The sequence below is a fragment of the Toxotes jaculatrix genome, chromosome 6 (assembly GCF_017976425.1).
Source record: "Toxotes jaculatrix isolate fToxJac2 chromosome 6, fToxJac2.pri, whole genome shotgun sequence".
Classification (NCBI taxonomy): domain Eukaryota; kingdom Metazoa; phylum Chordata; class Actinopteri; family Toxotidae; genus Toxotes; species Toxotes jaculatrix.
In genome coordinates, this window is record NC_054399.1 from 24,517,586 (window position 1) to 24,533,010 (window position 15,425).

General features: G+C 43.9%; 1 protein-coding gene across 4 annotated transcripts in view; it reads left to right on the forward strand.

The window, feature by feature from the left end:
- Nucleotides 1-932: 932 nt before the first annotated feature.
- nfia (nuclear factor I/A) overlaps nucleotides 933-15,425 on the forward strand; it is a 113,205-nt gene continuing 98,712 nt past the window's right edge. For all 4 annotated transcript variants that reach the window (XM_041039788.1, XM_041039785.1, XM_041039786.1 and 1 more), the window contains exons 1-2: nucleotides 933-1,313; nucleotides 11,315-11,843. In XM_041039788.1, coding sequence (XP_040895722.1) covers nucleotides 1,287-1,313; nucleotides 11,315-11,843 — 556 coding nt within the window. In that variant the 5' untranslated portion in view covers nucleotides 933-1,286. The remainder of the gene's footprint in view (nucleotides 1,314-11,314; nucleotides 11,844-15,425) is intronic.

Below are 15,425 nucleotides of genomic sequence, written 5' to 3' on the forward strand. Positions count from 1 at the left end.
TGAGTCAGCTGAGTGTTTTCATTTCGTCAGAAAATCAGAGCTTTCAATCCTGTCTAACCTAATCAATACTGATCAATAAGCCCACAGTCTGACCAGATTCATCTCAATATCCTCCTGAGCGGCGGGATCCCGGAGTACAGATGAACTCTGCTGCACACACACACACACACGCACAGCAGCGGCATCACCGGATTCTACTTGTGAAACTGCGCGCGGAGAATCGATGCTTTTCTTTCTGATCAATAAGCAGAGCGTGTGATCGGTTTCGGCTCTGCAGGGTCAGTGCGCACAGTCCGCGGCCACACACACGCACCGACGCAGTCCGGCGGCGGACAGTGGAGGTCCCGGGTCTCGGAGCAGCAGACAGGCTGGGCAGAGGATCGGAGAGGAGGTGGCGCTCGTCTCTGCGTCCGGGACAACACACCGACTCTCTCTCTCCCTCTCTCTCTTCTTTACCGTCTCCTCCTGTTGGAGATAAATTAACGGAAAGCAGCTGTCGGTTGTTTTAGAGGCGAGGCGGCCGTCTGGCAGCTCAGGGATCCCGTTTTGCCTTTTTTTCTTTCTTCCTCGTCAGACCTCTTTTCCCGGGACTCCGCCGACACCGCTGCTGCTGCACCGCGCCCTCCGTCCCGAGCACCGAGGAGCCGCACCACCGCACGCCGGCCACAGCGCACCGCAATACGAATAGACATGTTGCCGGGGTCCGCCGGTCCCCGTGGCTCTCCGGCGGTTTGAAATGCAGTTTCGGGACGTTTCGGAGCTTTGCATCGTCCAGCGCCACCGGCCGCTCTCGCCTCAGTGCCCAGCACCGACTCAGCCGCGGGCTTCCCTGTGATTTCTTTTTCTTTTCTTTCTTTCTTTCTTTCTTTCTTTCTTTTTTTTTTTTTAACCTTTTTGTTTTTCTAACGGGACTTTTCTCTTGTTGCTGGAGATGTTCTTCGTGTCTGGGCTGAAAGTTGTGCGCTCCCCGGCGGAGGGCCTCTAACAGGTCCGGACAGTACATGTAACCCAAGGCGGGGTCAAAGTTCAGCCCTGGTTGGAAATGTGAAAGCGAAGGGGGCAAAAGGAGGGCTCTATTTCCCCCTCTCTCACTCTGTCTCTCCTTCTTTTTCTGTTCTGTCCTTTTCACACACATACACACGCACGCACGCACACACACATACACACATACAGCCACTACACACCGCGCACACGCACGCGCACACACACAGGCTGGAGTTACACTAACCACCACACACACATAAACACACACACACCTTCCAGATCTAAGATTAGATCCGACAGATATGTATTCTCCGCTATGTCTGACACAGGTGAGTGTCCTTTAAAAACTTTTAAATTGTCCTAACGGTGTTTCTTTGCAGCACAGCTCGTCCTGGGCTCTCCTATAGACTGTTTACTGTACACTCAGGACGGTATAGACTCTATAGACTCTTCCCTATAGTCTGCAGACTGCAACTCCGCTGCAGCTTCTCTTCCCACACTTGAGCTGTCGTCTTCTCTCCGCTGCAGCACATGGCGGACGGCGCCTCCAAAGTTCCTTTATCCAAATTATTTAGCAGAGCAGATTTTCTCTCTGTCGACACTAGTCTTGGCAACTTTTCCCGAACGACCCGCGCGTTGTTTCTGTGGAGGTTTAAGCCGCCGGTTGCGTTTGTTTCTCGGCGGGCTGCTCGCATTCTGTCCCGGCTGCTCCCTTGGCAGAAGCCCCGGTTCAGGCTCAGGCTGCACCGCCAGCCAGACCGCAGCTCCGGCTCAGTGTTTGGGGGCCGCCGGCTCTTTTTGGAGGTTTTTCCCTTCACTTCCCCTCCAAAGGTTGAACATCATAATTTGCGCAAAATTTGGACGCGTAAACTTGCTGGTTATTTCTGTTTTCGTTACCCCCAAACTTTCCAACTGTGGCCACACTTACCGACATGCTTTGACTTTAGTTCCAGAGAGACTTATGCATGTGCAGCTGCAGCAGCAGAAGCTTCAACTCATATTTCTAGCAATGATAGTTTGTGACTCAGGTTGTTTGTGGGCTCTCTGCGCGAAAGAGGCTTCATCTTTGTGCAAAAAGAAGCGTCTTTGTGCAACCTGACGCAGGGTTAGCGCAAACGGGGAGTGTGAAGGGGTTTGTCAGCTGCAGGAGTCCAGACCCATTTTCGGCTGGTTGCATTGAAGAGTGCAGGCTGATCCCGTTCTGTAAAATCAGAGTGGATCTGATCATTAATTGCTTTCTTCCTGCTGCTGTTCAGGCCTTGCAGAGGAATCTCAGGCCTGACAGAAATACGAGTCTGCAGAAAAAAAAACCAAAAAAAAACTAAATGATTGTGTCAGAGGTGACCTGAGGTGACACAGCAGACCTGCAGCAAGCAGAAAATACCATCAGCCAGCTGCAAACAAAATGTTATTTTATACCTACACATCACAAACTGATGACTAAACGATTTATGATTTATTTCCTGTCCTAATCCTAAATTTGAATTAAAGCACTTTGCATATTTATCCATCAGTAAGTTGAATTTGACCTAATTTTCCTTTTTAAAAATCACTTTCGTTTCTGCAGGGTTGTGTTGAGGGTCAGAGGTTAAAATAGGATTAACAGGCTTTTTTTTTTTTTTTTTGATATGAGCTTATGGAGATTTTGCTGCAGATTTTGTTTTCCTCTTGTTGGTGGTTACTGTCCTAATCTCCTGAAATTAACCACAGCTTCTTCCAAATAAATGTATAATTTAAATTATAAAACAGAACAAATTACACAAAATTTATTGAAATAATTTTCATTTCAGCAAATACTTGAATTGATCAGATTATTAGAAATGAATTTTATTGCAAAGATTGGCTTGAAATTAAATGAAATGTCACATTTTTTTTATGTTTTACTGAAATACATTTCTTCATTATATTCCAGAAACAACATCATTTGCTAATATTTAATTCTACTAATTTATAAACTGGGGGATTTATTGATCATGGCTGTAAATAATATTAAGTCAGTAACACAGTGAAAGGAGATAATTCAGTGACCATGTAATGTGTAGTTGTTTTAATCTGCTGCTTTAATATTTTCCTGTCCCAGCTTCTCAGCTTTTTGTGACTCCACTGATTTTTGCTGCAGCTTTTCTGAATCCAAAATTCATCAGGAAAAAAAAAAACCCTTTGCAATCTTAATTTTTTGGTTGAAGCTTTGGTCTGTTCTGAAATGCGTTTGAAGAAGATGTGAGAGTCGGAAACTGCAGGAATGAACACGAGCTTTAAGGTATAATCTGATTATCAGGCACTAAAACCAATAATCAGCAGACAGAGTCGTCACTGGCTGTCGATTTACAAATCCTGCTCAGTGAAGGGTTAGAAACATGTCTTTCAGAGGTTTGAACACGTGTGTTCTGGGTTTGTTTCTTTTCAAATTCTTTAATTTGGCAGATGCTCACTCTGCTCATTTTAATCACTGAGTTATTTCTTGTGCTTTCATTTTCTGATATTTCTGATATTTTTCCCACCGCTGGATACGAGTGTGTGTGTGTGTGTGTTCTCTGTGTGAGCTGCTCATGTGTGATCCAGTGATGCTCGTCACGCTGTTTCAGACACTTTTATGCAGCGTCAGACAGAGAAACCTGCTGGAACCAACAACACATTTTTATTTGGCATTAAAAGCCCAAATTTAGTGAATCATATTTATTTTTAGTGAATGTTTGCCCAAATGTTCAGCTGCTGGAAATATTAGGCTTGTAAAACTCCTGTCATTTGGACGTGAACTGGTTCTTTCTGATCAGACTCTCAGTTTTGGATGTGGAGGATTTTCTGCTGAAATTTCAGATTTAAAGAAATATAAAGTCAAACCTGAAACGTCAGGTTTTAGTTGTCTCCATGTGTCTGTGAAATGTCTGTTTTTTGCCCCTCAGCCAGGAGGGGGAGTTCTAAAACGAAATCCACTGCTTAATTTTGATCAGAATTTAACGTTTTAAAGATGCCTTTGTTTACTGCGGCCTGAAGTCAGTTTTGGGTTTTTGTAACGTTGTTACAATAAATGAGAGCAGGACCAGAGTTTGCGTTTCATGTCACTGTAATGAAATCAGGGCATTTGCTGTTGGTGCAGCTGTTGTTTAAGTTTCCTTATTTTAGCTATCAGTTGGTTTCTTCTTTTGACTTTTGAGTTTTTATTGATTTTAAAGAAATGGTACCTCAACACGTAGATCTCTTCATGATTTGGTGTTTACAGGAGCAGTGGAGGAGTGTTGCAGTGTAGAAAATAGATAAATAAAGAAATAAAGATAAAAACAGGCCGAAATGGGAATAGTAACCCCCCAGTAATGGAACCTGAACAGGCATTCAGTTGATTTTTAAATATCAGTTTGTTGTACCAAAAAGAGGCCTCGTCTTTTCATCTGCTGAGCTCAACACATGAAAAGACAAAAGTCCACCCGTGACCTCAGCCAGAACACCTCAGCCAGGACACGTGTGACACCATGAAGGAACGTTCCCAGTTCACTTCTGCACTTTGACTCTTAACGGACGGTGTCTGTGGAATATGTTGTGTAAACTTCTCTTTGCTTCTTTAACATTTTTACCATGTTCTGCCAAAATGTTAAATCGTTTCTCAAATTTAAATGGTTTCGTTTTCAGTGGTGAAGTTAGTTGTCTTTTAGAAGGTGGGCGAGGGGGATCAGATCCTCCTGAGAAAGACCTGGTCTGGCTTTGAGTCAGGCTTTTGGCTGTCAGGTGTCGGTGACACAGTCGACTTACAGACGTCTGAATACAGTTTGAATAAATCTCCCTCCTTAGTGCTTTTGATGTCGCAGAGGCTGTTGCCGTCCTCCGCCTCCTCCTCCATCACCAGCCGACCAAGTCTCGGCGGCTCAGTCAGGCCTCGCCGGTGAGCCGCTGAGCCCGAGCAACACGCCAATAATTCCCTCAGTGTGTCGGTGTCAATAGTCGGGGGGAGGGGGGGAGGGAGACAGGGAGGATTACCATTATTGCTCCTCTAAATGACTGTTATTCAGGGGGTTGTTGTTACAGGCCTGTTATTCGGAGCCCATTACATCTGTCACCAAGGTGCAGAGGGGGAACGTGTAAGCCTCAGTCCAGCTCTCAGACGCTCAGACTCCCCTCGCAGGTTTAGAAACGCTGATTTCCTCGGAGCGAAATCGCTGAAAGAAAGAATGACCCCAAAAGAGACGAAGAAAAAGAACCCCAGGGAGCCGCGTCACACGTCCCCTTCAAAACCTCTTCACCGTGTTTTAACCAGGCAGCCTTTTATTCAGCACCGACATCTGCAGAAAAAATTCTACCAGTGGGATGAGACGCTTTTCACCTGTTTTTAATAAAAATGGGCTTGAATTCAGTGTCGTCTTCCTGACACAGATGCAGCTTTAAGATATAGACGAATTACTGACTAAATAAATTCCAGAAACAAGAGAAAGTTCTCCGGGAACAACGCTGAGATTATCTCAGACCAACTGGTAGAATTCTTACTTGTTTGAAAAAAAAAAACAGGATCAGGCCAGATGTGAGAAAAAGTGAAGAGCTGAAGTCAACACACAGCAAAAAAAAAAAAAAAAAACATAATGTAGTGTGTTACAGAAGTCAATAGAAACCTCATGTTTTCTTAAAACAAGCCAAACATGCCTGTTGGTTGAGATAATTTTATTTTTCCAACACAAGTCAATCAGTATTTTCTCTTATAAAGGGTCATTTCCCTGATTTTTACTGCAGCGATTTGCTTTGCTTTCTGCCTCACATCAGGAGACTGGCTCCAATTGATTCTGTGAGCAGAAAGGTTGAAGATCTTTTCATTTTCACAGTCAGGGGCAGGTTTTAAGTTCGGTTATTGCTTGTGTAGATGGATCAATGTCATTTTGTCCGTCAGTGATATGATAAAATATTCGATTTTCACTAAGTCAGCGCGTCACGATGAGATAATTTCATATTTCCAGGACAAATCAGCCTGTATGAAGAATGCTTTTGCTCTCCTGTGTTTTCTCTTATTTCTAGAAACTGACACAGATTTTTATAAAGTTCCTGAAACAACAGGAGAATAAGACAGTTACCTGATTTTCTCAGAGTCAGTAGAAGGTTTTTAGTTTGAAATATGAGACATTATCACTTTTGTAGATAGGTATTATAACCCATGATTTTATGTCATAGGGTCTTAAAATGCTATATTTTCCCAGAATACCCCCCAAAACATCACATATATACAGATAAATTTATATTTCCAGTATAAATCAGCTTTTATCAATGGTTTTCTTAATTTTAATGAAGCTGTTTGCTTTGTTTTTTCTTATTTCTCTGGACTGACTGCTGCCAAAACAAGATTCCTCACATGAGCACAAAGGCTGAATTTTATTAAACCAGGTACAGCGTCCGAAGAAGTCCAAAAAGCAGCCATTAGTTTGACATCATTTCATATAAATCAGCTCCTGTCTGTAGTTTTTTTGAATCATTTTCTTGACACAGAAACAGGATTATTTTGTTTCAAGACACATTTCAGAAAACATTCCTGAGTCGAGGGGAAGCTGAGAACAGGAGGGATTATCTCACCCCGCTGGCAGAAAAGCATGTTTTTAAGGCTGAATATGAGACCAAGTGACTTGTTAAGTGGGATTTGTTTGCAATGGACAGACAGAGTGTGAAAAGGCAGCGGAGGAAACGGCAGCGGAGGACGGTGTGAGCGGGTCAGGAAGCTGAAACGCTGCACTGGGCTGTGAGGAATGTTGGTATGTGGCTCCAACGAACATCCAGAGCCGCCGAGCTGCAGATCCACTGTGGAATGTGTGTGTGTGTGTGTGTGAGTGGATACGAGGCTGAACACGTCATCCGTCCAGCAGCCGCTCGTCGTCCTAATAACCACCCGAGGACACACACAAACAGAAACACATCTCACTCCAAACAGAAACCACAAATAACAAAAGGCGGCGTTCTGGGCCGTCCTGGAGTGAGATTTCAGAGCTCAGAAAGCGGCTGCAGGTTGGCTGCAGAGCTGCTGGAGGCGCTTTTGGAGACAAACCCGTTCGCCTGGACCGTCTCCAAGAAGAAACAATGTGCTGTATTCAGACCCCTTGACAAGGGAGGGTGAACAATGTTATATAAAAAAAAAAAAAAAGCATTGCAGCTGGCGCTCAAATGCACAGCCTGTAGATATAGTTTCCTCTTTAGTGTGAGAGCTTTGAGCTGAAGGTCTAAACTGAGAGAGAAGATTTGACGTAAAGATTTTCTGACATCCCAGCTGGAGGAAACTCCTCCTGAACTTCCTGTATTTTTTAAGAGATTTAACCACAAGATTCAAAAAGATTCTTAAATGAGTATAAGGTCATGAAACTGTGTGAAACTGCACACCAAATGAGATTTTACTTATAATCAACAAATCAAACCAGCACTGAACGTCTCCTAACACACAGTGTGTGTGTATCACAGCCTGATACATCCGATTCCTCAGAGCCACAGAGCTCCACTGTCTCCAAAAACTATTAAAATCCCTTTACTGAGCCACGCTGTTGCAAACACACACATTTAGATTAAATCCCACACACACACGTCCTGCTGCCACAAATACTCACTCGAGCACCAAATGTGGATTAATCCGCTGCTGAAAATAGTCCCCAACAAAATCGCTGTTGCCTCCTGTTTGTTGGATATATATATTTGTGAAGTTTAATGTCTTCAGCAGGAACCAATGGGCTCAGAGCTGAGAACCATAAACAGAACGGGGAAGTCAGAAAATGTTGAGACGATGAACGAAAAATATCCGTTAACACCAGACTGATGCTTTAACTCCAGACTTGCAATCTTCAGATTTAACTCACAAAACCTCCTTCTCATCAAGTCATTTCTGTCTGTCGAGTCCAAAGGAAACTGCCTGTACGGTGAGATTTTCCAACCGGTTTCCAGTGAAAATCCACTGGTTTCGAGGATTTTCTAGAAATAAGCATCAGTGGATTGATTGCTTTAGAATCAAGTAAAAGCACATTTCACTCAGATGTCTTCAAACACAAGTTGATTTGTGTTGAAATGCTTTGAAACTGCATTAAAATAAATGAAGAAGAGTTAAGATTAGCCCTGCATTTCTTAATAAGTTCATCTACTTTCAGCTGTTTTCTAAAACCAGCTTTCATTGTCCTTGGTTCTGATGCGGCGACGGGCTGACGCCGATGTCAAGCAGAAAAGAGCTGAAATGCATTTCTGCTGGAAAGAGGCTGAAATATTTTCACCGCTCAGACAGAATTTGTTGGACTTTGGACTGAACTATGTGAATAGGTTGGCTCTTGCAGTGAAAACATTTTGAGATCAGTGAAAATAACTTATTTTCAACAGTTTTAGTAAAATCAACTTTGATTTTTGGTGGTTCTGGTGCTGCGATGTGCAGACAGGTTCGATTTCCTCCAGAAACGCTGAAATATTCTTACTGCAGCTTGCCAATTCCCCCCCCCCTTAGTTGTCAAGGAAACAAGGTTTTTATAGACTTAGAATTATGTAAGCAACAGAAGGGGATTTTTTTGCAGTGTAGACTTCTATCTCCAGGAACACTACAAAAAATTTCAGTCTTTGTTTGGGCTTCAACAGACTCCTAAATGTTCACAGTCAGAACATCTCAGTCAGACCTGATTAGACTTGATCGACTTGTTTGAAGGATTTTGTAGAAGTGAGCGTCTACTTCTTCCAACACCCGGGAACGAAACAGGTCACTGCAAAAATACTGGAAACAGTTTGATTGTCTTTTAACTGTACTGCAAAATTTTTCAACTTTAAGGACTCGTAAGTGACTTGGTCCGGAGAGTTTTGCAGTGTACCTCTATTTAACACTTGCAGCAGTGTGTGTGTGGGTGTGTATGTGTGTGTGTCCGTGCAGCTCATAATGTGGTATCCACATGCCACCCCAGTCGGAGGCATTTGCACGTATCAAGATGTGTGAGAGCCTCTTTGATCTATGAATAGTTTTTTTTTTTTTTTTTTTTTCAATACGTAGCTCAGGAGGAGAAGGAAGGGGTGGTGAGGGAGGAGAAGGAAGGGGTGGTGAGGGAGGAGAGGGGAGGGAGGAGGGAGGGCCCCCAGCCTCTCCCCTCCTTCCATCCTGCTCAGTAACCCTCTGAGGGGTTTTATCCAAATAAGAAATGTTCCATGAAGATGTTTTCTGTCCGTCTGTGTTTTTCCTTTGCGTCTTCGCCGTCTTCATTGTTTCTCAGCGATGCAGCTGTTTTTCTGTCTGCCTGTGTTTAGGCGGACAAACTGAAATGACAGGTTTTCTCTGAGCTTTGCCACAGACGACTTCCAAACCCAGAAAACAGCCTTCAACGCAACAAGAAAACAAAACACAAAACATTTATGGGGCCACACCAGTGTTTTTGCATTGATTACAAATCTTATAAACTTTACTACACAACATTTTCCAATGAACCTCCGCAGACAGTCTTCCATTTATCTCCATTCATTTCACTGTGCTATAGAATCAGCCTTAAAACCTGCTTTACCTCCATCACAGTGAGCATCAGTCTTATTTTATTATCAACACATGCTGATATATAGAGACGCTGCCTGATTGAGGCACTTTTGCTCAGACCCCACTCGTCTTTGAGCCTTCAGCACCTGCCAAATTACTCAAAACTGCCTCAGTGCTTTTTTCCCGCTGCAGTAGGTGTCTCCGGGATGACACACACTTACACACACACAGACTCACAAGGTGAAAACAACTCACCACACTGTCCCGACTGGTGGGATGACGGATGATTCACTGATGGATCAGCCACAACTGAAATATTTTCAAGAGCATTTTCATATTTCCATGAAATAAATGGAAACCAGTGGTTTCAGACAATAATGGGCACTCCTACAAAGGTCACATGGTTTGTGCTAAATAAGCTAACGTTTTTTGTTTTTTTTTATTGCCTCAACAAGCTGTGATAACATTTTAATAGCGTGTTCCCTTCACTGTACACACAGAGCAGCTTTAAACCCTAAACGGTTTTCATTGTTAAAGATCTGTGGATGTGGTTGTGTTTGTTTTCCTCTCCTCTTGTTTGTGTTGTGACTTACAGCAGTAAAGATGCTCTTTTTTTTTTCTTTCAGTCTAATGTTTACATTTCCAGGTTCAGTCCAGCCTGGATAAGCCTGGTTTTGTGGTGGTTGTGGGGGGGAGGGAGCAGGTGTAACGAACCCCAAATTGGGTCTAATCCACGACATGCCGTCTAACCACATTCCCACCCTAATAACTGTGCAGCTCTCATCAGCCAGAAGCCACATAAAGCACCTTTAATGCAGCCATAATCCTCCATATGATGATGAGTGCCGTGTTGTTGTTGTTTGCGCTCGGTTTCCCTCCGCTCGGCCGCCGGTGGTCGGCCTCTCGGTTGGTTGTTTGTTTGGTTTGTTTTTGGTTGGTCGGTGTGTTTTTTCGGGGGCTGGCAGACCCCCACAGACCCACATTCCTGCCCGAGAGCCAAGAAAGAGGCGAGACGGGCTGAGCCGACAGTGAAGAGTCTGTGTGGTTCAGAGAGAGAGAGAGAGAGAGAGAGAGAGAGAGAGAGAGACGCTGCTGCAGCCTGAAACCCACCAGACCGAGTCCCAGAAACACCTTCTATCTGCTTCTCCTTTGAATGTGGAGCTCAGTGATTCCTCAGTTTTTATGTTCAGGGAGAAATTCATTATTTCTCTGTGTTCTGATTCGCTCTGTGACGTTATTCTTCCTTCTCTTCTTCTGTCCTTTCTCTTCTTCGCTTGTTCTTGTTTTGCTTCGTGTCCTTCTTTCCTTTATTTCCTCTGCTCCTCCTTTACTTCTTTTTGTTTTCGTCTTTGCTTCTGTTCCTTTTTCTTTCCTACCTCGTACTTTATTTGCTTCTTTTTCTCCTCCTTTATTCCATCTGTACATTTTACTTTTCTTCTGTTTCCTCCACCTTTACTTTTTTCTTCCTTCCACCCTTCATTGCTTATTTTTTCCTTATCTTTAGATTTTTTTCTTTATTGCGTTCCCTTTTTTCATTCCTCCTCATTTTTCATCTTTATCTAAAAAACCCCTGCTGCATTCACACCTACGAAACTTTCTTTTATGTAAGATCTGAAGTTTCCAAAGATTCAAATCTTAGGCTGAATTTTTGACAAACTTAAATGATGCCTGAGACACTGAGACTGTTTTAATGTGATGGAACAGTTCAGCCATGAAAAGGTTTAATATTTCACTGTGAACTTGGTGTGTTTTTCTGTCAGAGAAAGCGGAATCAGTTGATTATTGCAAACATAAATCTACTAAAGCTGAAAGATGAGAAGAAAACTGTATTTAACCTGTGACGTTAACTTGTTCATCCTTCACCCTCTAACCATGTCTGTCCTCTCTGTCCTTCAGGATGAATTCCATCCTTTTATCGAAGCCCTGCTGCCCCACGTCCGGGCCTTCGCCTACACATGGTTCAACCTGCAGGCCCGCAAGAGGAAGTACTTCAAGAAGCACGAGAAGCGCATGTCCAAGGAGGAGGAGCGCGCCGTGAAGGACGAGCTGCTCAGCGAGAAGCCCGAGGTCAAACAGAAGTGGGCGTCTCGCCTCCTGGCCAAACTGCGCAAGGACATCCGGCCCGAGTTCAGGGAGGACTTTGTGCTGACCGTGACGGGGAAGAAGCCGCCGTGCTGCGTGCTGTCCAACCCCGACCAGAAGGGCAAGATGAGGAGGATCGACTGCCTGCGCCAGGCGGACAAAGTGTGGAGGCTGGACCTGGTCATGGTGATTTTATTCAAAGGGATTCCCCTCGAAAGTACTGACGGGGAGAGGCTGGTAAAGTCTCCTCAGTGTTCGAACCCCAGCCTGTGTGTGCAGCCACATCACATTGGAGTTTCAGTCAAGGAGCTGGATCTCTACCTGGCCTACTTCGTTCACGCAGGTCAGTGCCTGGCTCTCTTACCGCTGGTGTGTGTGTGTGTGTGTGTGTGTGTGTGTGTGTGTGTGTTGCTGTACTGCTTGTTGTGTTCAGCCTCTGATGAAATGTTGTTACCAAACCTGAAGGTGAATGTCGACTGCAAACATGATCACCGCACCAACACACACCCCACAACACACCTATACATGCCCACATCTGCAGCTCCACATCTGGTTGTGTTCTTTTGTGTGATGTGTGACCGAAAAAATGTTGGATTTTCGCACGTTTGCTTTTATTTGCTTGTCTTTGAGTGACTTTGGTCTTTGGATGCGTTTTCTGTTCTTGGGTCTGTGGTTGAAGCTTTCGCAGCCTTTAAAGTTTCTGAGTTTGTACCTGATAAACTTTTAACCATCTGTGATGGCAAGGTGATATTTCTATATAAAATAATTATATATTTAACAGCTTTGGTTTATGTCTGGAAGCAGTACACTGAGTAGAAAAGATTCCTGTGTCAGTTTTTACTGGACTAAACAGGACATAAGCAAAACGCCTCCAGCCGAAGGTTCGTCTTTATCCTGGGATTGAAGTGTCAGATCAGGAATCACTGCTGAAATTCTTTGTGTTACTCTGATTAAACTTCACCTTGACTTGTTTATCTGTGTGTGTGAGGATGAAAATCCACCTTCCTCTCAGCAAACTGCTCTGTGCCTCAGAGTTTGGAGGCAAACATGTTATCTGCTGCAGACAGCCATAATTTCATCAGCGGTCAGTAAAGCAGAAGTCTGAGGAGAAAGAAGCGTCTCTGCCAAACGCTGCTCTCGGCGCCTGCCCTCGGCGAGCAGAGCGGCGGCACACCTTTCAGGACGACTCGCTCAGTTAAAAAAACAACAACAACAACACACACAGAGTTATCTCCAGGTTCGTGCACTGTATGTTTCCTGATTTCTGTCTGATTCAACAGGAAAAGGTTTTGGTTGGTTGGGATATTTTCGAGCAGCAGTGAGGGGTGGCAGACACATGCAGAGTAGATGTTTGGCAGACGCCTTAAATACCTGGCACAAGGCTCGTTCTAAGTTTGTTGGAGCTTTGGAGTTTTCTTGGGAAAGGAGGACAGGTTCCAAACAGGCAGGTAAAATTATCTACGAGGTCCACTTTCAGATTCTTTCACCAGCAGGTCCAGGGTTGGTTTTCATAACCACTACTTAAATAAGAGCCTCTGGCCTGGAACTGGATCCTTTCAGTCCAAATGTCCTAAAAGACGTGAAAAGACCTGAGAACATTTCAAACTGTTTCCTATAAAACATCTGATGGTTTCAAGTAAGTTTAATTTTTCTTCATTGTCAAAGTTCATCCTTCACCTCAGCATCAACAGTGTTACCTCAAGGTCTATTTAGTAGCTGTTCTTGAGCTTTCAGTCAGATCACGTGATTATCAACAGGTGTAGAAGCTGCTCTTCTTTACCTGATCTGCTGCACTTTGTCTTATTGAATAGATTTAGTTCTTAGTGCTTACTTCAAGGTCTTCTCCTGTCCTGAAGCTTTAGTGCTGTCCCTCACTTAAGTAAGTGGTTTTGGATAAAAATATAAATGTCATGATTAATAAAACTTTTTTGTTGACCTGTAAGTCAACATGGACAAGAAGTCCTTTAAAGACAAAAAGAAAAGGGACGTTTTAACATCAACAGTTCTTGAGTCCATCTGAAAACAACCTGTCTAAGAATAAACAAGTTTCCCAAAAACACTGATACATTCTTCACTAATTTAAAAGTGAAATCTACTCATCTCATGAGAAGATGTTTTAGTTTTCACTTTTCTTTGAGCAATTTGGGAGTAAAGTGTTTCCGATTGAAGATTTTCCCTCCGTTCTCGTCATGTTTGTGTGGAGGTAAAGTTTCAGCTGTGACCCGTCAGCAGACACAAACACTGAGCCAAGCGTTCTGGAAAGATCTCCGACCCTGAACCTTAATTACAATCATTTCCTCTCGCAGACTAAAGCCTCTCTGAGCCCAAAGACTGCTCCCATTCTCCTCCTCTGGGTCCAGATAGACTCTCGGCCCTCATCTGTGTGTGTTTTCACTCTGCGGTCTCAGTAATCAACTGTGTGCAGGTTCACACTGAGCTCCCTTCAGTCTGGGGGAAAAAGTTTGGAGGCTTAAACGCCTCCAACGCCGCTGCAGTCGCTGCTCTGTGGTTTTATTTTGAGGCAGACGTGCAGTCGAGGGTCTTTCAGCTCCTCAGGGAAAAGCTGATCATTGGCATGAAGTTAGAAAGTCTCAGTGAGTTTTTCGTTTTCACTTGCCGCTCGTGGTTGTCAGAAACACAGAGGGGGATACTTTGTGGTGAAGACAGTAGCAATTCTTTATGTTTTAATTTTCTCTCCTGCTAAATTTAGGTTTTCTTTTTAAAAATGTGCATCTTTTGCCACCCAGAGCCTGAGTTTTGAAGCCGTTCAGGACAGAGAGTTCAGGAGTTGGCAGGATTTTGTCTCCTTTGAATGAGGTGAGCGGTAGAAGGCCGAGGCTGGACGCCCACGCGGCCCCCGCTTCCCCCCTCCCTCCCCTCTGGTCTCAGTGCAGGAGGATCAGGTTTCGTCCTGCCTCTTATTTAAGGCAGCAGAGCTTTTCTGGAGCAGCAGCGTCGATTAAAAGCCATGTGAAGGCAGGCTGACCTCAGGGCTCGCAGGGCCGGAGGCGGGGTCTGTCAGGGCAGCCAGAGCCGGTAATTAAATTCATCCCCATACCACTGACTCAGGGTGGGGGGGGGGGTTGGGGTGTGGATAAAGACCAACAGTGTTGCCCTTAGAAACCACAGAGCACTACCAACCATTTATTATTTAATCCTGTGAATGTTCAGCAGCAGAAACCTCAAAGAGCTGAAACCTGGAGTCAATTTTGGTGAATTTTCGTTTGTATTCACCTTCGTTTTTTAGTGGAAAACTCTAGGAAAGCAGTAGAAGATCATAAGTTTGTTCACTGACTCTTTTTACCTGCTGATTTTCATCTTGGTGTCAAATCTTAAATATTCAACAATCAGAATCAAAGTCTGGGAAAAAAACAAAAACAAAACCTCACTCCGTCTTTGGTGTGGACTGAGTCTAAGTTAGTTAGTTAATCATGGGACTCAGTCATGTAAAGGTGCAGGTAATGCATGGTGAAGAGAAAGAAATCTGCAGGTGCAGAATGAACATTTCAGCTTGTTCCCTGTTGAAATCACTGAGACTGAACATTTTTCAGTCTCAGTGATTTGAGATCAGTGAGATCAGTTTGTTTATCATCTGTAAAGCTTTGACGTCAGTATGAAGTTTCAAACTACACGTAGCAGCTCAGTCATTTAAATCCTGTTTAAACTCATCAGTTATATGTAACTGAGCTAAAACGTTTCAGCCACGTTTGCTGCAGTTTGAAGTGAAAACATCTGAACTGTCGTCCAGAGAGAAATCCACTGTAAATACAGTAAACAGCTGGACAGGAAGTCACTGCCAGTTTCTAACAGGTGGAGCTTTTCAAATTAACAGACTTTCACTCACTGCAGTCAGCCATGAACACAGACACACACACACACACACAGAGGCAGCAAACCCTCCATTCATACGTCTGAGCATTGGCTG